The following is a 21,845-nucleotide window of genomic DNA, read 5'->3' as shown; positions in this document are numbered from 1 at the left end:
TTTGGCTCCCTGAAAACTCATGCAGGCCAGGCCCCTGCTGCTGACAGAGACTGGGAATGGAGAACATGTCTCTCTGCACGTTCACATTTGAGCAGACATGTGCTCGGCAGCAACTGCAGCGTCACATTTCCTGCCTACTGCATATATTATGTGGTCAGCCGGTTTTGGCAGCTGTTGTTCTAGTTCCTAAGTTCTGACTTGCAGTTGTGTTGTTTTTTGCAAGTTCTCGTTATGCGTCACGCTCACGTATAACGTGAATACCTAATGTGCCAGTCTGTTAATGATACCTCACAACTGAGCATGATAACTCCTGCTATTAATATTGACATACTGGTGTAGTTACATTAACAGATCAGTGTTGAATCTCACACTGCACGTGAGCGTAGTTTCAGAGGAGCGACGCACACTTCTACATTGTTTCTACATCGTTAACTGAAGCTAAATTGAAGTAAAACTCATAAACCAGACGAGGCGACAGGGTGAATTGTTAAAAAAATAATTTATTTGTGACCATGAAAGTACAAAAAAAAAATCAGTGCAACATCATGAGTATTTGAATATCAAATAAATAAAGTTGAAAGCAGATGTGGTCGACACAGATACAAGAATCATCAACCAGAGATTCCACATTACACAGCACAAGGCAAACCACCGGAAGGCCTTTGCGTCAGTCTATCAGATCCCTTATGGTTTAGGGGTACAATTCACTTCACTGGCATGTAAAAAAGAAAAGAAAAGAAAAGAAAAGAAAAAGCACAATCTCTATGAATAAAAGGATATCGCTAGCTGCCATCATGTAGTTTCAACAGAAACTGAGTTGTGCATTTTAGTACTTGCAAAAATGCTAACAAATGTATATAGAGTTATGGTAACACAATGTAAGTGGGGAAAAAAGGACCGTCATCCACTCCAGGTACCATTAACTTAAACTAATATACAGTCAATGGGAAACTTCTCGACTCAGTCCATCCTCACTCTTCAGTTATATAGAGGAGGACCCTTCTGTTAGATTTACAGGGTTCATATTTTCACATTTCTCAACATTCTTCAATCAGAAGATCTTCGGAGCTATACAGTTTCTTCTTTATCACGCGGAAACCAGTGCTTAGTTTGATAGCTTGTCTCACGACTGGAGTGGACGGAGATTTTGAGCTGAAAAGTCCTTGGATTTTGGGCCACAGGCCACCAGACTCCAGCCTCAAGACCAGAGTCAGCTGAAAGGTGGGGACGAGGTAGGGGTCCACGGACAACTGGCCCATGCTCTCGCAGACGGCCTCTTGCTCCACACAGAGGTCAATGAGCGCTCCCCTCAATCCGCAAGGCTCGCTTGCCGCCAGGTGAAGGAGCTCGTGTCCAATGTGCTCCAGGAGCTTCTCTGGGATGAGCAGTTTGGAGCAGCGCAAGGCACAGTCTGAATCTTTGGCTTCTCTTAAGCTTGTTGCAATAAGGTCCACTACGTCTTTCAGGATCAACTCCTCCATTGGATCATAAAAGAAATCTTCAATGGAGGGGGATAAGTAACTGGAGATGTCTGAACCTGTGGTCAAAAAAAAGGTTTTGTTAGAAGTGGAATCATGCATTTAGAGCTGAGTTAAATCCCCTTATAACAAAAGGGTTGTTTGGCATGTTTGAAGAACTGCTTACCCGAGTCTGAGAGATCACTGTTGCTGCTGCTGCTGTCGTCCAAATCGATGCTGCTGTTGGTAGATGTGCTAAAATCGGTGATGCGCTGCACCAGTTTGCCCCAGGACAGCCTCCTGTGGCTGCTCTCCACTGGAGATGGGGATGAGCCGCTGACATCACTAGGTGCTGAGAGAACAGGCATGTTTGTCCTTCTTTTGTAGTCCTGTGGTCGACTGTTTCTGTGGAAACAAGAACAATGGGTCAGATAAATTTGTCCTTTGTGAGTCTTAACATTTGCATTTACAGCAGAGGACTTCAGCTCATACGTGCATTTAGAACAGACGATTATCAATAAATCATTTTTACATTTAAGATGTTGTCAGTGTGCAAGTAGATTAAATACACTTTATGTAAAGGATATCAAAAATAGGATTTTGCATTATTCATCATAACTATCATACGCACATCAGAACAATAGTTAGTTAAACATTAATAATAATTATTAAAAAAAAAAAAATCAATTCTAAAGCTGGTTTAAGAGTTATTTGATACACAAGTCTGATGCAACAATAGCTTTGACTGAAGAAAACTGTTTAACATGTTCAAATGAGCTAAAAGACTAAACAAAACTACTTGAATTGAGATAATGTACTTACAGCTTATTGTGAAAAAGTCCTTTGAGTACATTCACTTTGTCACTGCGGTGGTTATTGTCTGCAAAACAAGTAGCAGCGAGCTTCTGCGACCATAGGTCCGTCTCAGTCTCTAAACAGCTGGCAAGCTGTGAAAATCTGTCCTGCAACAAAGCTTATATACGCCGCTGCTAAGACACGCCCCCCGCCTCCCCGCACAGCCAATGAAAAACGGAGGCACGCCATCTGACCTGTATCCTGCCTGGTAACATGCCAGCAGAGAAGAAAAACAGGAGGAGGGGCAGCGGGGGATGGTGGAGAGGAACAGCAGATCCCAGTCTTATGGAAATGTACAGACTGGGGACTTGTCTGGACATGCAAGCAACATATATGTGCTTTTTAGGTTTACCATGTCATTTAGGAATAACAAAATCATTTGGTGCATATGTGCAACCACACCTTTGATTGACACTTCTGAACAAAAACCCATGCAGGAGCTCAAGTCTCTGCTGGTTCAGTGTTGCAGTGCACATGACGTCACTTGTTTTGCACAACCATTACATCATATTTTTCATCAGCCACACAAAGATGAAGAGGACACACATTTATACGCATAGCACAACGCCGGATAAGATGCAGGATGCAAATAAAATTTATTTTAAATGCATAAAGACAAGTGACGGCATCTCCTGCATTGTCATCCTGGGAGAAGATGACAAAGGAAACATGTAGAAGAAAAGGAATGCACCAAGACTGTGGCTGTTTTCTTCTCAAATATGAATTAACACTGTGCTCAAATGCCATTCTTCACACACTGTCATGATTTAGCAGACAAAAGCACAAGCAAATGACAAGAAAGCTGAAAAATGTGCAATGACGTCATGATAAACCACATTAGACACACAAGCAAAAATGCATTGTCTGCTTTGTCACATTGTTGTGACAAAGCAGACAAAAACACAAGTCAATAAATAGCAAGAAAGCTGTAAAATGTGCAAATATGTTATGATAACATGGATTAGAAATACAAACAGAATTTTTTTTTTTTATATATATATCTTTGATTAATGAGAAAGAAACACAAGCAAATAGCAAGAAAACTGTAAAATGTGCAAATATGTGATGATGGAGTGGATTAGAAACACAAGCGGATAGGAAGAAAGCAGGAAAGTGTGTGACAGTCATGATAAATGAGATAGAAACACAAGCTTATATGTAGAACGCAACACAATGGACAAAACAGACGTGATAAACCAGACAAAAACACAAGTAAATAGTCAGAAAACTGTAAAATGTGCAAATATGTTATGATAAAATGGATAACAATCACAAGAGGATAGGAAGAAAGCAGGAAAAAGTGACATTGTCATTATAAATGTGATAGAAACAAGCTTACAGCAAGAATGCAGCAAAATGGGCAAAACAGATATGATAAACCAAACAAACACAAGCAAATACCAAAAAAGGTGAAAAGTGTGTTGTGCAAAACAGGAGCTACTGCTGTGTGTGTGTGTGTGTTTACGTGTGGTAGGACCATATGATACTTGTCATACACTCGTGTTTACTCGGGGAACATGTTGGACTGCAGACAGAGATATGTGCTACATACCGACACGTGAGTGGGATGGGCTGTTCTTTATGTCGGGGAGGAACTGAAAGACATAAACGTGCAGGAACATTATGTTCGAGGGAGGATGTTTACTGAACATTCACTCATTGTTACCAAGTTTTTGGTGCCTGCCTCTTGTTTAACATATAGAGGAACTATGGTTACAAGCTTCTGTGGCTCATACAAAAACACTGGTTCAAGTTAAATCCTCGAAAGCTTGTTGTGCAATGAGCCGCAGCAGCAGGAGGCGTGTCTTACAGTAGCCAGTGCCGGCCTGAGACACTCGCACAGAACAGGACGTTCTGTGCGCTCCCACCCCTCAACTTGTTTGAAAACACTCTCTCTCTCACTGAGAATAACACCAAGATCTGCACGTTTCCTCGCTATACGCACACCGCAGGGACATGACACAGAAACAATAACATCAGCTTATTCACATCAACAGGCTATGTATGTGCAGAACAAAGAGTTATTCGTCCATGTGCAACATAAGAGACATTAACTCGGTGCAAAGCAAACTGAAACTGGCACATGAAATATTAAAGAATGACTTTATTCACAAGCTTTGTTTTTCTCCATAGATTCTATAGAGAGGAGTGTGAACTGGCACCAGGTTTTCAGAGTTACAGTGCAGCAACGTGGAAACTCTCTTTAACGGATCTATTACATTCTTTTTTTGCCTGAGGCAAAGAAAAGGTGGCCTGGCGATGCTTAAATCGCCAGAAGAAAATGTATTTACATTTTATTATTACAAAACTTTTACTTGTGTACGTTTGGAACATATTATGATACAAAGGTTTTCCATTTATCCTTCTATGAAGAGTCAAATATAAAGAAGTAAACAATGTCCGTACAAGAAAGAGAGGGATAAAATATTACATCTCACATTTTAATATCTGCAGAGAACATTTCACACTAAAATTAAACAATAAAAACACTTTTTATTTGGCTGATTTTTATGCAAAGGCATCCAATTCCCTTTACTTAAGACGGCGTGAAACCCAACAGTTGTTCAATCGGTTTGTAACGCCACTCGTCTGCTTCCAGCTCCTCCACTAAACTTGCAAGTTTCTCCATTCGAGACACTTGTTGATCTGGAGGGATTAAAAACACAGAATTAGTGGGGTAGTCTTTATTAAATCATGCAAAATGACCAATTGTTACACATGCAGATGCTGGCTTACCGTGTTTAACCTGTTTCAATGTGGAGGCCACTTGGTAGCTGAACACAGACTCGCATAAAAATCTGTCGGAGCCGTCTAAAAATGAAGAAAACACAATAATTGAGATGTTAAATTGAAAGATTTCTTGAACTGAAACCTCAGTCAACTAAACTTTAGGTGAAATAACGTGCAAGTGCAGCCTTATTTAAAAGATAAATAATAATTTCATGACACAGACACAAAAACAAAGAGGAGCAGCGTGAGACCCATAGCATCGCTGCAGTCCTGATTACACTGCTGGTTGTTTTCAAACTTGCAGTGCTCTGCTGGCAAACTAATCACGTTAATTAGAGTAGTTAGAGCTACACGGGCAACAAAGGAGGAGTGAGGAGGCAGATGGTCTTTTGCTCCCGTAAACAAATCCTCTCTGTGGAGGCCAATGAATGAGGGATGAGGGTGGACCAGTAACACAGGATTATGACGAGCTTTGAGGAAAACAGAAATGAGACTTCAATGCATGTTCAAAATACATGTTTCTAAAGACACAGGCTTAACTGTAATTAGCAGCAATTATTCTGATGACTAAAATTAGAAGATATAAGATTAAGATTTTGAGAAGTGTGTCATCAGTTTGAGTTTAAAAAAAAAAAGAAAATTGATAAGGTATTCTTAAATGTGAAGACCTTATGGCTTCATTGCTCATTCTTTGGTTTGTGTACAAAACAAGACATTTGAAGATGCCATTCTTAGGTTTGGGGAAAACAAATTTTCCACCATTTTCTGACAAATGTATGGATCAAACAACTAATAATCAAAAGATTAATTGAGGTCGCAGCATGTGCCACAAATTCAAACGTCACAATAAAAGAGATAACTTGAAAATCTATTTGGATAATACTAACCATAATATAAAGTCCATAAGATTGCATCACTGTTGAAAATTTGATTATTTACTTGTTCGAAAAAAAACACTGAATCTGGTATCAACTTGAAAGGATAAACAAAAGAGATAAATCACATCTAGCCAGTGATGGAGTAAGTACTCAGATTTTTACTGAAGTAAAGTCAACATTGAGAATTATCACAACACAAACTCAGGTGACTAAATTATTTTATTTATCCCTATTCTGTATGGACACAAGACAAAAACATTTAACAGCAATTGCATGCTGTGGCTTATTGCCCAGCTTTAAATAAAACGGTTATGGTGATTCCTCATTTTCCATCAAGATGTATTAGTTTTCCATTATAAACCCATGAGGATTAGGGCTAAAATCATAATATGTTGATGTCATTTAAAGGCAAGGGAAAACACATTTCATCAGGGGAACAGACTGGAACAAAACACAATGTGCATTTACTCATCAAACATGAAATCTAAGATGTTCAAATGTTATTAAAGTATGAAAGCAGAACCAAAAGTAGAAGCACACACAGAATGCTTTATTCTTTACATGTAACGAGAGGGTGAAATGTCATTATTGTGAAACACCACTGTTTTTTTCCCCTGACGAGCAGAAGATTATAAAATCAGCAGATTTTTCCATGACGTGGCAATTATTGCCGAGTTTGTCCTGCATACATCAGTCAGAAAAAGTGACACTGAGCTCTGTGGTGTGGTAATAACGGTTCATGATCGGCAGCACGTATGGAAAAAAAAACGATGATGCAAATGCACGAGGGATACAAAGTGTTCATGGCTCACTCATTAGGTCAAGTGTAGAGCTGAAACGATTAATCGATGAATCTACGAAATTAATCGCCAACAATTTTGATAATCGATAATCGGTTTGAAGCTTTTTTCATCAGTAAAACAAGATTTCTGATTGTTTTAGCTTCTTAAATGTGAATATTTTCTTGGTTTTTTTGCTCCACATAAACAAAGAAATCATTAAAACTGAATCATTTTGGTTTGTGGACAAAACAAGACTTCCGATTCATCAAGAAAATAATCGACAGATTAATCGATTACGAAAATAATCGTTAGTTGCAGCTCTAGTCAAGTGTGCACTCTCTGTACGTGTTTACATTTCCGTCTTGCTATATTTAATCTTTACTTAATGAGGTAGTCTCACTGCGACTAAACAACTGCTGATGCATTTTGGCACATGTTTTTGTTTGGTTGGATTAGAAGTAGAAGAGAAGACAGACATATTGGGTAAAAAGTGAGCAAACAAAAGTAACACACTTAAGGAGTCATAAAAATCAGTTTTAAAATCTCAAAGATATATGGAGGTCTTTGGTTTGCTGTTCATTCAGTTGAAACAGGTGCATGTTACTTAGAGACAGTTCTAACCACAATGTTAGGGTGCTTTAATGTACTGTGGTAATGAAGCAGAAAGAGGTGTGAAGTAGTTTAGAAGCTTTACAATGAATATAGTTGATCCATGTAACCTGGTTATAGAGAGAATAGTGAGGAGTATGAAGTTATCACCAATAAAAGTTATAACATAATTTGGCTGCTGAAGTTGTCATGAGGCAGCATGACTGTAAAGTGAGTTTCAACAATCAAACCCAGACATTAAAAAAGGCAGAATACTTTGGTTGAATTTCAAATGTTGAGTCAAATGTTGACCAATGTCAAGTAACCATATTTTATTCAGCCTAAATGCTGGGGGTTTTTATGACTTACCTTCCATCATTTCACCTGCACCTTTAGGATATGTGTACAGGACCTTCCTTGGTGGGATGAGCTCTGAAGCACTGAATCCAGAGCCAGTCACAGAGCTGCCGCTCACACCTCCCGCAGAAGAGGACGAAGAAGACGCTGCCATGGTCTTCCGAAACCTTCAGAAATCACATACAAAGTTCTCAGGGAGGCAGATAATTTAACTCATTTGATTTGGAGCCAGAACATTTTTTCAAACACATTGGTCAAAACAGAGATATTTAAACAACTTGCAGATGTATTGTTTGAAATACAGCAGCTGGGCCTAGAGATTGAGAAAATCAAAATGCACCAAATGCTATTTATCCACAAAGCAGAGCTGCAATAAAATAAGTCTGACAGAAAGCAGTTACAAGACAACATTTTATGTTGAACATAAACACGTGTCACTTTTAAAGGAAAGCTTAAGATTGAAGTTAAGACAGACCCCACCAAACAATTAAAACATACAACACGCGAGAAAACACTGTGAACACAAATGCAACAAACATAAATCTGACAGAAAATGTTCCTAAAATGTATACAAACAGCTCTTCAACCTAATTCGAAAGAATGCAGATTACGCCACATTTATGTCCACAATAATCACCAAAACATGAGATGAAGCCAGCTGACACGTGAGAATAAAACAGTGAAAACATGTAAACTCGCTAGCATTAGCGTCTGATGTTAGCGAGTTTATGCTAATCCACTACTGCAACTACATGGCGACTAGCAAAACAAGCTATCCTGCTAACACAAAAAAAAGTCAATAACCGAGTGGCAGGAGTGTCATTAGACAGAGCGATTAAATTGCTTACCTGTTTATGAACAATACGAATGAACTGTCGCCGCCCAAGTTAACATATGGGTATTTTTAAACCCGCGTCTTTGCTTGTTGTGATAATTGTGTTCTCTGATACCTAGACTTTATTTACGACAAATGCAGCATTTTACGATTGAATATATTCCTCTTCTTCTCTGGAGTTTTTACGACAGCTCGCCTCCTCTATTTTGCAACACTGCCACCCTCAGGCTTAATTTCACTTCTGTTTCCTGTCACATATGAATCACATATTCATATGTTGTATATAATATTGTGGAAACAATCTAACCTAAAATATTCTAAAATACTATTGGGACTTTATGTAGAGCAAGTCTGAAGTCGAATACAAGTCGTATACCACTACAACCAGCAGGGAGCGGTAATGCAACTAATGTCAGCCTCCGTGATAGTTCAAAGAAGAAGAACAAGAAGCTACTACAAACGTAGCAGGCTAAATTAGCAGATAGCTATCTCGTTTATAACCGTCTATTTCACTTATCTTTAGCCAGCATTGTCAAGTTTCCATCATGGACGTTTTGCGCCCGTCTCTCATCAATATAAATGGGAGAATATATCGCAAAAATACCATAAAGGAGGAACAATATGAGGAAGAAGAGGAGTTCTCCTATATGGGACCACCAGGTTAGTCAGTGTTATAAGCAGGGATGACACTGTTACACTGTACACTGAGCTAAAACTAATGCAGTTTAATACAACAATAATGTGACCACAAATACTATAATGTCCAGTTGTTTAGATTAGTTGAAGAGGTTGCATGGTGTTTTTTTCCAATTGCATGGTGTTTTGAGTTTGAGTTTGAGTTTATTTAAAGCAGGGACAATACATATTAATGAACATATACATGTAAATATGCAAGATTATAGCCAAACGGCTAATTTCCATCTTTAGTCCCTTTGGCAGGTTGATGTCAACAACATAGGATAGTAAAATCAATTAAAACAATAGTAACAACAAATAGAACAGTTAGCCTTCATGGCTAGTATGAGTAGGGGAAATAATTACAGAGAGAGAAAAAACAAAATTAGACAAAGAATAGAAAAAAACAAAAACAAAAACAATGAAGAGTTTAGTGGATCATGAAACACATGTGCACCACACAATATAAATGTTTAGGCAGGGTCGTGGCAACAGTGCTGTTCTTCCAATAGCCAGACTTTGAGATGTTTGGTAAAAGAGGTCAGAGTCAGGAGTTCACGTATTGTGTGTGGTATTGAATTCCAGGTGTGAGAAGCACGAACAGAAAACGTGGTTTGACTAAAGGCACTCTTTATAAAAGGAACTACACAGTCACCTCTAGAGCCAGCTCTTGTTGATCTGCTTGAGTTTTTTTTTTTTACAAATTCTAGTAATGGAGGAGATGCTTTGCCATGGAAGATTTTGTAAATCAAGGTAGCATCTGTGAGTTTAACAGTGTTGTCCTAGCTTAAGCGCTCATGTTTTTTTAATATCTGACAGTGATGGTATGTTTTTGTTTTTTTATCTAGTACTTTCAGAGCTTGTTTATAAACTGTTTCAATCAGTTTTAGTGTTGTTTTACCGGCTGATGCCCAACTTGTTACACAATAGGACATGTATGACCTATTGTATGATCATAGTGTCAAAGTACAATTTTTGCTGAATCAAGAGTTAGATTGTTTCTAATAAACCTAAAGTTGGACAAGTTGAACTTAATTTTATTCACAATGTTTTTGATCAGTTTTTTGGGGGGTGAGAGCAGAAGATGCAGCAAAATCATAATCTCTGTAACAAAATTAACCATTGAGGAATTCACTGTATACTATTTATAATAATTCAAGTTTGTAGCAACAATAAAAGGAAAACAATACCATATTGTTGATTCACCAGAGAGTGAAGAGCTTGCAGAAGACGAATTCTGTGACAGCCACGTCATCCAAGAGACTGATAAAGGATATCGTTGTACCATTGATGTTCCAAGTGTTCTTTACAAGTAAGTTATCTACAAAAGGCACACGATGCCATGATGTTTCAAAAACACACAGCACCAAAATGGCCAGAGTGTTTTCTTGTTTGATTCCACAGGTATATCATTGGGAAAAAGGGAGAGACACGTAGACGCTTAGAGATGGACACAAAGACATCGATCAACATCCCCAAACCGGGAGTGGAAGGGCAGATTGGTAAGCATTAATATAACCATTGTAAATGGTGAGAAAGCATGCAGTTAAAGAAAAGACAGCATTTCAGTGTTCTTCTTCTTCATCTTCTGACAGTTATCACAGGCTCCCACAAAGCCGCAGTCTCATCTGCCCTCACACGAGTTGAGGTCCTTGTTGACAGTTTCCGGAGAAAGCAGCCTTTCACACACTTCCTGTCATTTCCTCTGAATGATCCCACAATCCAAGAAGGATTCCTGAGATTTAAAGATGAGGTGCTCCAGCAGTGTTCACAGGTATATATTCTGAACCTCTGCACATAGTTTGTTATCAACAATTTCTCAACAATCTCAATGAGGTAGCTTATAGGTTTTAAAAAAATATTTTTCACTAATTGTTGTAAATTGTGTAGGATCATGGAGTAGAGGGGAGCATCTTTCAGAAGCCTGCAAAGCTTCACCTGACAATTGGCACCTTGTCTTTGCTAAATGACATGGAAGTGAGAAAAGCATGTGAGCAACTCCAAGAGTGTCAGACCTTCATCAGGTGGGGGCCCAAACAAAGTCCTTATATCTTCTAACACTGACATTGAAAAGTAACTGAATTTAACTAAAACTGTTTTTATTGAAAGAAAACTTTAACTACTGTTAATAATTATTTTTTTTCATGGTTAGCAATGACATAGAAAATTTTGGATATTTCTAAATCAATTGACAAATAATAGAATTATCATCACCCTTATCTTGTGGGATTTAATAACCCTGTCATTGTGAGAATGGAAAGTACATTAGATGTGGTTAGGATGGCTCTGATTATTAAGTTCAGATAAGGTTACACTTAATTGTGAGTTAAGGCTAAAAATGTGTCACGTTGTCACAGACTCCGCTCTTCTGCAAAAACACAGCACAATCCCATCCAATATTACAGATGAATGTATTCAATTGTAATTTAACAGAGGTTCAATATCATAAGAAATGAGGCCTTAACCCAAGCTGAGTTTAGCCCAATCAGGTTTACATCCACACTGTGGAAACACAGGTACTCCCGTCTGTACACAAGTGAAGCTGGTTGACTTTTCTTTGGACAAATTAATTGTAATGTACAGTATATATGTATTACATAGTGTAATCACTTCAATTAAAATAATAATAATTATAATATATATATGTATATGTAAATATGTTTTGTGTCTTTAATAAAGCCTATAGTTGAAGTATACAAACACAATTTACAGTATAAAACATTTAAGCTCTTTGAATGTTTCACCTCAAATCAGTGAAAAAAGTTCTGTTTTCTGTCCAGAAGAAATTTTAAAACCACGATTTACACTTTTCCTGCTTTTTTATATCAGGGACATTGCAGATGGAAAACCTCTGCCGTTAGAGGTGACGGGTATAGAGTACATGAATGATGACCCAGCCATGGTGGATGTCTTGTACGCTAAAGTCAACGTGAAAGACAGATCTGACAAGTAAGTGGATCAGAGACGAATCCTATGAAGATATTTTGGTGCAATGCTGCTGATGTAATATTTCTCTTAGGTTGCAGGTGATTGCAGACCGGCTGGTGGAGCACTTTGTGTCAGTGGGGTTGATGGTCAGAGATCGGGACAGAGTGAAGCTGCACGGCACTGTGATGAACACTCTGTTCAGGAAGGACTCCACAGGTAAAAAACATACACATGACATGCTAACCAGCAGCAACACAAACAGCATCTGGGTCTGCAGCTTGTTATCAACCTGCTGTGATGACGTCGGCCGCTCCTGCCCTGAACCTATTAGCCAATGTCCACTTGTTGTGTTTTGGCACGTACTGAATCTGCAGTGACGACAAAGCTGAATGTTCGACAATCTCAGCAACAAATTCCTGCAGGGGAGGCAGCATCGGGCAGCTCGCTCTGTGTTTGGCCACAGCACTTGTTTACGTGCACCAGGCTGCATGTTTTCCCCAGTGCTGTGACAATGGCCTCATTCAGTTTGGTCATGGATTAAGTCCAGATCCACTTGTCAAATTTGTACTGGGCAGACTGACAACACAGAACAAGAACAGGTCAATGTCAGAGCTGACCTTGTTTACCTTTACACAAGCTTAAAGTAACTGACCTTGATCTCTCCTGGTTTAACTGCTACTAAAGAGCTGCGTCAGCAAATAAAGCTCTTTATTTGATCAGGAGATAACATATCTTTATTTTTTTATAATGTATGTCTTGAACACTCTGTGGTGTTTTCTCTCCTAGTTGAAGACACGGGCGGTCCAGGAAGACACACTGTGAGCGAGAGGGAGGCTTTTGATGCCAGGAACATATTGAAGGTTAGAGGACATTTAGTCCTGGCTGCACTTACAAACCACTAAATTACAAATATACACAGACATGGACTCACTACCCGACATCTGTTTTCCTAGATTTATCTGTGTGAGGTGGGATGTCTTTGAACACCCAGTCTTTTAGCAAGCAAATAAAATAAAATAAAAATGCAAAATTAATAATTTTTGTAAGGAAATGATCTAAATCTAGCTTTATCACGGCAGCTGCTTGATTGTTTGCCCATTCAGATTACAGGTTTTCAGACATGAACATGAGAGCTTGCTAGTTCATAGGTAAAGGCATAGTCGATGATTTTGACTGACATGATAGTTTTGATACAACATTGCAAAAAATACTTTAATTTTAGGTTGGAACTGAAGATTAAGAGACTTTAATGTATCTCAATGTAAGGTAAAGTAGTTATTTACAGAATTATATTTTGTGAATATTCCCTCCAGTCTGTCACAGTGTGGGAACAGTGATTCAGTCTGGAATGACATGAGTGTAATTGGCATCTGCCTAAAACTCCCACATCATAGGCTCCACTGAGGACAGGACATCTGTCAACAGGCGTCATCACTGTGTTGTTTTGTCAAAGTTAAAGCGTGTGTTCGATAGGCATCAGAGTCAGCATTTGGTATGAGAACCTTTTCCACTATACAGTCCTAGCACGACTCGGCTTTTTATTAGTACCTGCTCTGGTGAGGTTCCAAGTGAGCCGAGCCGATAACAAAATGCAATGTCAACAGACTGCCATTCGAGAGTGTGGTCATCGGAACAGTCATGAGCGCGACATCCGACATGAGAATCAAAGTGAACAATGCCGAACTGTAGATCAGTTAAAAAGACTTAAAAATCATGAAAACGTGCGTTAATCTCCATCATTTAGCAAGGACATTTCTAAAATCTCAGTGTTTAACAGAGGAGGTTTATTTAGCGACAGCACTGCTAAGTACTGAACAAATCTTTTTTTAATTAACTGATTCTAATGATTAAGTGCACTGAAAATAACTGCTTTGCGTGTTTGTATCGTGTCTAAAACAACGTCACGGCAGTTTCGTGCAACCTCGCAATGACGACCCCGCTCACGTTGAGGAGGTACTACAGTAATGGAAAACCACGTGCCTGATACCAAACCGAGTAGAGCCGAGCCGAGTGATGGTAGACCTGTATTGGGAAAAGTGCCAATGGTATTACACAAAAAAAGTAAAATTCAATTTCAAATAATACATTGTCTAACATACTGCATCTTTTATTGTTAGACAAAAGTGTGTCTCATTCTCATTTGCTAAATTCACATAATTCACATCACCTATTTTCTTCACCGAGCACTTTTTAAATCTGCCAGCTGAATGAGAATAAATGTAATAAACAGAAAGGCTTCTTTTTTTCCACATCTGCACAGCTAACCAGTGACTGTGCAAAAGAGGGTGCAAACACCGTTTTGTCTCTTTCATAAAGACACAGAAATGTGTGTATGCAGCCCCGGTCTTATTCTATCACTTAAAGTGAGCAGTGTGATGATATATAGTGACACATTTAGAGTGCACTCGTTTCCTGTATTGATTGTCTGACCTTCAAACACACATGAAGTTCAAACAAGACTTAGTACTTATTGTCTTAGACTGTTACTTTTCATGTGAACCTAAACCATCACTGCAGAGCAAAAGCCTGTGTTTGAACAATTAAAACCTCTTATTTTATTTTTTTTTAAAGACACAAAATGTTCATCCATCTGTTACCACGGCAGCACCAGTTTTCTTTAGTGGAGTTTAGTCTTTTTAATGTGAGTGCTTGCTTCTAAATTATTCACTGTGATAATATTAGGAAGACACATTAAAAGTTAATGCCACAGTTGCTAAAATGAACAAGGCAGTTTTGTATTAGCATTTTTTTTAAAGTCATTATTTGATCATATTTTCTGTGTTTTCATGACAGAAATTTGGTGCTTACGGGTTTGGAGAGTTTGAGCTGAAAAATGTGCTGCTGTCCCAGAGATACTCGACAGATTGTACAGGCTACTACTCCTCTGCAGGGAGCATCAGCTTATCATGAGCTACTGCAGTGTTCAGGTAAGAAATTCAAATAATTGCCCACTAGGTGGCAGTGTTGGGCTTTTCTTTTTAAATTGAAGTTGTCACACGGGATCTTCACTGAATTATATTTCTGCTGTTAATGAGGGAAAAATAAAATGATTTTCAGACAAAAACTAATTCAACAGATGAAGCACTAATATATTCTCCACTCAGGGGAGTTTAATTTGTGTTGTTTTACTAAAGTATCTAAACCATTAGCTGGATCAAACAACAGCATCAAAATAAATGACTACATCTTATTTTGAAAACAGAGCAATCAAATGTGTATAAAACTTTTGTAAGCATCCATTTACTGTATTCTACTTATATTTCTAAAAAGACGTGACATCCACCTTTGACAGGTCGTGGTCGTGATCACAGAGCCAACACACACACACAGAGAGAGACTAACAACCATTTATGGTCACATTAACGTCTTTGCATAATTTAGAGCCACCAGTTAACCTAACCTGCACACTCAAACAAGAAAACTTAAGTGCCTGGAGAAAAGCCTTCAAGGCGCAGAGGGAGAAAATATAAACCCTTCACAAAAGGAGGCTGAATCCAGAACTCTCTTTCTGAGAGGTAAATCCACACCGTGTATCGCCCTGGCTTATTGTTGTTGTGCAGTATACACTTAAAATCTTTTTTTTTTTGTGAGTGTTGTGAATGTTTTAAATGAACACGTTTGAGTTTTGATGCTAACTGGCTACCATAGGTACTGCTACATGTTTGGAAGGGAAATCTTACACACTGTGCCTTTTAAGTTGGCGTCAAGTTTTGTTTTTTTCACCAGCTAAGTATCAACAATCCAAATGCCAAGTTATTTGAACAAAAGGTGGTTTTCTCACCTTTGAAATACAGCCCGAAATTCTTTGAAAAATAAATCCTGGGAGCTTAAATGACTGAGGAAATGCTGATCTTTTCATCCACGCAGTAGAGGTCATTAGAAGTTTTACCCATTTCCTTTCATCTCTCTGCCTCATGAATGTGTTAATGCATCACTGACATGATTTATTATACAATTCTGAGTTTCCTTTTTTCCCCCATTCCATATCATTGCCCTTCCTACACGAACCACAACCTTGTTCCACTCCTGTCTGACGAAAGACACCGGACATAGAGTTTGGCTTCTTTCCCCTCATCTGCTGTTGATGATGATCTCTGTTTGACTGCAGCAGAGCGATCGCAGAGCGGCCAAAAGTTACACTGTCTTAAACTGAGGGTGCATTTTGTTTGTCAGCTCTGCCGTCCTGTGCTGTCCCACCCTTCCACTTCAGCAACGGTGTGATTTTTTTTTTTTTTTTACCCGCTTCTGGAGTCATGTCACCACCAGACACCATTAAAACATGGACATGCAAATTTTGTCATTGGATAACAGCCAGGCAGCCAGTGGAGCCGTCCATGCATTGACTGTTGAACTGTCTGGGCATAAGATGTATCTGTTCAGACCCAGAAAAAAAGGGCCTAATTACCCACTCCACTGTCTCCTGAGAGCATGCTTGTTAGTGGGTCAGGAGTACACATCCAGCTTTATGCCACTCTCAGGTAACTGATACAGTGAGGATTCTAGGGATCACCTTTGCTATTGGTCATAAGAACAGAGCGAGAGACAGAGAGAAGTTAATGAAATTCACTGCGGCCGTGTGCATCCTCGTTTCTTTTTTGGCAGAGACACGATCAAGGACACTTTGGACAGATGTCCTCTCTAATGATCGCACTGAAAACACGTGTGAAGGAGCATATGTCTTCCTTAGACAGACTCGGTCGCACAAGACAGATTTAATTTGTCATTCGATTTATATTTGCACAAGATGTTCTGACGCTGTGTGTTTATTTAAAGTGCCGTATATGTATGTACATATTGTACTCAGGATGGAATAACTGAGTCTTCTAACAGATAATTAGTGTTAATAACAATAAGTACTATACAGCATTTAAGAGTGGTTTATGGTTTACTAACTAACAAAATCATGTTTCCATGTGTTTCTGTGTGGGTGAGTTTGCTCACTCCACTCACTCTTCAATGTCCTGGACATCTTTGTTCTGTCACATCTCTCGCCCTCATTAGTCATCTCTGTGCTTTCTGCTGTGGGAACTTCCTGTCTGACCCTGGAGACTTCAGCAGGGACACGCTTCACTTTCAATAAGCCACACAAATAAGACCTTGTATCTGTTAGTGTGAGCACACGGACCTGTGTCCTCCTGTGGCTTCATGTCCCTATTTCTAAAGACAGGAGCTGCATTGTAATTCAATATTTAAATGATTAGTGAGGCCCATGTGCTTGTTTACATGCACTGTTGAGTCAGGCTTTATATCTTAAAGCCAGGTTCTGTATGTCCACTTAATAGGAGCATTTACTAATGGGCTAATTGTGAAATTTCATTAATCAAACTTCTATGTTTTATGCCTATTCAAAATCTGCAATTGTCACAGTTCATTCAAGTTCTTGTCCTTGCATTGCAGTTTTGTTGGTTCCATCCCATTTTAAATCCATTCCACAGTAAATTTCTAAACGGAGCTTAACTTAAATTATATCACCAGTCAAATCACAATTGCAATATCAGTCAGAAAAATAGCTATGTGATATTTTCGGTAAGTGGTTCAAACGTAATTTACAGTGTAAAATGAGCTGAAAAACTGCTTCAAATTAAAATACTTCCCCCCCACCCTGTTGAAAGGTATGATTTACTTTTTAAAAGCACATCAAAAGTTCAATAATAAGAATTTAAATCATGTTTAGTAACTTGCAGCCATGCTATGTTATCTCAACCAAGTGTTGTTTTGGCTTAACTCTCCAATTTGCATATTAAATTAAATTTCATGCCAGTTTTTTGAGAAACTTTTTTTTTTTAATTCAAAGGCTGATTAAATTAGGTTTTGCACGTCGGTGTCAAAATAAAGATGTTGGGGTTTGATATGCAGAACCACACTGTGCAGTTTTTCATAGCGTAATGAAAAAATTGAGCTTTGTGGCTTTAACATCTGTGATGGTAAACAACAATGAAGCCTTGACAGACGCGACCTTTTCATAGAGTAGATGAGTTTGATTTGCGTACTCGGATGAATCAAATAAGCATCAAATTACCTTTTAAGGTATCATTAGGTTTAAAGGTCCCTAATTATGCAAAATCAACTTTTTAATCATTTAAATCCTTATATTTGGGACTCTGGAGGCATTACCAGTCACCAAAGTGTGAAAAAAGATGACTCACTCATGTTTTTGTGGTCCACAGTACAGAAGATAAAACACACGATGTTGACTTCCACGCTAACTGGGACGTCACAATGCGCTAAATTCCTGGAATTGTTGTCTTGCGGAGCTCCGCTTTGTCCGTAAAACATGCGAGAGTGCTGGCGAGGGCAATGGTATCCGAAAACCGGAAGTCTGCAAAAAGTTCTATTCTTGTCTCCACAGTGCAGCACAGAGTCCTACACAAACTTGCCTGCAAATGGTCACTTGACCAAATGCTAACTTCTGTTAGCTCCCAGTAGCCTCTGTGGCTGATGTCATTTCCTGTCCCTTAAGTTTCGTTTTACTTTTTTTTTTTTTCTTAAGAGATACTACTTAACTGAGCGTTCTGAACAGGGCTGTTTTGGCAGGGTGATTGAACTGCTGTGGTGTTTCAGCTTCATCCTGTGGTGGAACTAGTTTAACTTGGAGAAATAGGGTATAATATGGGACCTTTAACATACGTGTGCTTTAAAGCCCTCATTCAAACCAAAGGGAACCGACTCTCGTATTGCTATGTTAAAGCAGAAATCGACACTTAAACTTCATTATGATGTTAGAACTGACCATAAAAAAACCTTAGAAAATAGACACCATCTGTGTTCATATTCGCCCTCCCATAAGCCTTGCCTTCTTTGAGTAATTATCTTTGCAGGACAGTAATCAGGACGGAATCTTGCATAAGAATTACGCAAACGAAGTACGTTATTCCACATCTAATGAAGAAAATAGCATTCACCTGGTATCCTGCAGGGTAAAAACAGCTGCATCAAATTGACAAAGACGAAGAGTGATTCCCAAAGACTGGGCTAGGGTCAAATATCTCTTGAAAACGATTTGTTTACCAATTCAAAATGACATAAAATGTCAGCTACAGTTTGCACAAATTCGCTCTCGTCTTGTTTCCCCCATGCAGAAAGTTTGGGAAACACTGGTCTAAAGGACATGGCAGGTGATACAGGCAGGTAAATGATAACTGTAATGGTCTGAAACAAGCATAGACACTTGGTGTAAACTCAGGCCTCTGTGTCATGTTTTCCTGATCAGATTTTAGAAGTTACAAAGCCACACAGTTCTTTGAAATCAGATCTCATTAAGTGTCAAGTATGATTCGTCTCTCGTGTTGGCTGTGACTCTCCGCTTGAGTGTCGTTGCCGTTTGGATTTCACACTAATCACTCTGTCACTGATGGGCATGAGTGGCCTTGATGGACAGACAAGGCTAGAGATTCTGAAATGTGTAATGTGTGTCTCCAGCGAGGAGGCAGGTGATCAGTGCAGCAGCAGCTCTTTATCATTCAGAGTGTCGAGTCTGGAGGCCGCCTGCAGCTGTCCACATCTTTTTTCTTTTTTTTGTTTGCTGGAGGCATTCAAACAGGGAGGAGAGGCACAAAGCCCAGTGTGTTTGAGCAGCAGGTAGTCATTCAGAGCTGCTGTTTACTTTATGTACACTCGCACAGTAACACGGGGCGACAACAAATGCTCATTATCCATTCATTTCTATTACCTTCTGTAATATGACACTAAAAAATGCTCACAACAGTGTCACAGAACCCAAAGTGCAGTCTTTAAACTGATGAGGGCTTAAAGTAGATGACATAAGCGTCACAACACAGGCTAAAAATGAATCATCTACTGAGACAGAGCATGTCAACAGTTCAGAATATCAGCCATTGTCTGCCTTTTGTGTTCGGATAATTAAAAAAGGTGCTGCCTTCTTTTTCACAGCTGCCCACAGAGCAAAACAGGAGCTTCAGCGCAGGGAACCTGCTGCTCTCAACTCACACTGCACTTTTAATAGCCGCGTGACCCAGTATGAATCCCACTGAATCAAGTCTATACACATTTATAGCAGCTCTGCTTAAGGCTGTAAGTCACTCGAGATTACTCACTAAATATGTCTCGATGTGGTTTATTTTTCTCTCCGACTAAATAATATCCAGCAATGTGCTTTTTTGGTTCATGGACACTTCACAGCAGCAGTGCCCAACGGACAAAATATACAGTATGTCGAAGTTTGGAAAGGTCAAAACAATGAGTGATTTGAAACCATCATTGCTGTCTTTTAGTTAGATCTTCAAAAGCAGGGACTAATATTGTTTTTCCACTATATACTATAATACCGCCTCAGCTTGCCTCAGCCCTACACCGTTTGGTTGGTTTTCCATTACAATATAGTACCGGGGTCATCCCAGCACGGCTGCATGAAACTGCTGTGACTTTGTTTTATACGCGACACACAAACTATTGACTAGTGACTTATGAAGCAGTTGTTTTCAGTGTAACAGAATCATTAGAATCAGTTAATTAAAAAGATTTGTTCAGTACTTAATAACCGGAGCACAGACTCTGTCTGACACAGTCACTGAATACAGCGGCAGGGATGGAGATGCGGCTCAGCGCTCACGATCGCAGGCTTTCAGCAGTGCAGTCGCTAAATACACCAAACTCCTCTGTTAAATATTGAGATTTTAGACATCCATCCACCCATTATGCTCCACTGGAGGGTCGCGGTGGAGGGGCTGTGCCCATGCCAGCCGGTAGGCAGGGTACACCCCAGACAGTTCGCCAGTCCATCACAGGGCCACACATAGATACCACCAATTCACCTAATCCCCAAATCAGCATGTTTTAGGACTGTGGGAGGAAGAAACATAACCCAGAGAAGTCCCACACACACACGGGGAGAACATGCTAACTCCATGCAGAAAGGCCCTTGTTCAAACCAAGGCTCGCCAACAAGATTTTAGACATTTCCTTGCTAGATTAACCCACTTTTTAACTGATCTACAGTTCTGAATTGTTCGCTTCGATTGTTCTGCCTCTTCCTGTGACGGCACTCTGACCTATCAGCCAGTCGGCAGTCTGGCGACTTCATGCATAGTATCGGCTCAGCTCGCTTGGATCCTCGCCTGAGCAGGTACTAAAAAAGTACCTGGTACTATCGCTAATGGGAAAGCAAAAAACAGTGCCATGTCTTGTCACACAAGTGGAAACACATCATTAGGTCATTAAAAGCTGTTTCAGAGGCTCTGAGAAAAGACACTGCAAAGCATTGTCTTTGAAACAATTTAAGTTGCCTTTGTACGCTTTGTACGAGGGCTTGATGTCAGATGTTGGTTTGGTCTTCATGACCACGCAATGAAAATGTGATTGTTTGTGAAGTGAGAGCCTTGGAGGCCCGTATTGGTTTTCAAATCATTATTTGCCACCTTAGGATGCTTTAAAGTACAAATATTGATTGTGATTTGTGTTGCAGGTTATCCTTGAACATGATAGCGGAGCAGAAAGTGTTGGCTGATGAAGAGGCTTTCAGCTGGTCAAGCTCTGCGGGAAACATCAGGAAGTGCCTTTTGTGTTTGCAGCTGGTGGTTGTACATTCTGTGTAAATATGATGGGAATAAATACATTTGTAAAGCATCCTCAGACTGTTGTAATCATTAAGTGTACAGTGAATCCCTGAAGTGCCACTGTAATATCATGTGAGTGTATATGTATGCAAAGCCTTGATAAGCATTGAGCCTCACGTCGGGCGTCTTATGAGTCAGAAAAGCCACGTTCTGTGTTGACAAAAGCACACAGCAAATATTTAAAGCCG

The 21,845-nt window shown here is 39.3% G+C and overlaps 3 protein-coding genes across 3 annotated transcripts; 1 reads left to right on the top strand and 2 right to left on the bottom strand.

The window, feature by feature from the left end:
• Nucleotides 1-486: 486 nt before the first annotated feature.
• On the bottom strand, nucleotides 487-2,392 carry ddit4 (DNA-damage-inducible transcript 4). Its single transcript, XM_083903440.1, has 3 exons — nucleotides 2,280-2,392; nucleotides 1,645-1,862; nucleotides 487-1,537 (listed from the first exon to the last, which is right to left on the bottom strand). The coding sequence occupies exons 2-3, from the start codon at nucleotides 1,823-1,825 to the stop codon at nucleotides 1,038-1,040; spliced, it is 681 nt and encodes a 226-aa protein (XP_083759566.1). The 5' UTR covers nucleotides 1,826-1,862; nucleotides 2,280-2,392; the 3' UTR covers nucleotides 487-1,037.
• Nucleotides 2,393-4,410: 2,018 nt separating this feature from the next.
• Nucleotides 4,411-8,624, bottom strand: anapc16 (anaphase promoting complex subunit 16). The gene is made up of 4 exons (XM_083904012.1): nucleotides 8,496-8,624; nucleotides 7,660-7,814; nucleotides 5,049-5,123; nucleotides 4,411-4,958 (listed from the first exon to the last, which is right to left on the bottom strand). The coding sequence occupies exons 2-4, from the start codon at nucleotides 7,799-7,801 to the stop codon at nucleotides 4,849-4,851; spliced, it is 327 nt and encodes a 108-aa protein (XP_083760138.1). The 5' UTR covers nucleotides 7,802-7,814; nucleotides 8,496-8,624; the 3' UTR covers nucleotides 4,411-4,848.
• Nucleotides 8,625-8,931: 307 nt separating this feature from the next.
• Nucleotides 8,932-21,613, top strand: ascc1 (activating signal cointegrator 1 complex subunit 1). The gene is made up of 10 exons (XM_083904091.1): nucleotides 8,932-9,142; nucleotides 10,367-10,469; nucleotides 10,562-10,659; nucleotides 10,753-10,931; nucleotides 11,048-11,181; nucleotides 11,987-12,106; nucleotides 12,177-12,301; nucleotides 12,872-12,945; nucleotides 14,879-15,012; nucleotides 21,507-21,613. Exons 1-9 carry the CDS (start codon nucleotides 9,028-9,030, stop codon nucleotides 14,993-14,995), a joined length of 1,065 nt encoding a protein of 354 aa, XP_083760217.1. The 5' UTR covers nucleotides 8,932-9,027; the 3' UTR covers nucleotides 14,996-15,012; nucleotides 21,507-21,613.
• Nucleotides 21,614-21,845: the final 232 nt, after the last annotated feature.

The sequence above is a fragment of the Microchirus variegatus genome (assembly GCF_963457635.1).
Source record: "Microchirus variegatus genome assembly, chromosome: 17".
Classification (NCBI taxonomy): Eukaryota; Metazoa; Chordata; class Actinopteri; order Pleuronectiformes; family Soleidae; genus Microchirus; species Microchirus variegatus.
The sequence above is the reverse complement of the archived record's forward strand: the minus strand, read 5'-3'. Positions and strand labels throughout refer to the sequence as shown.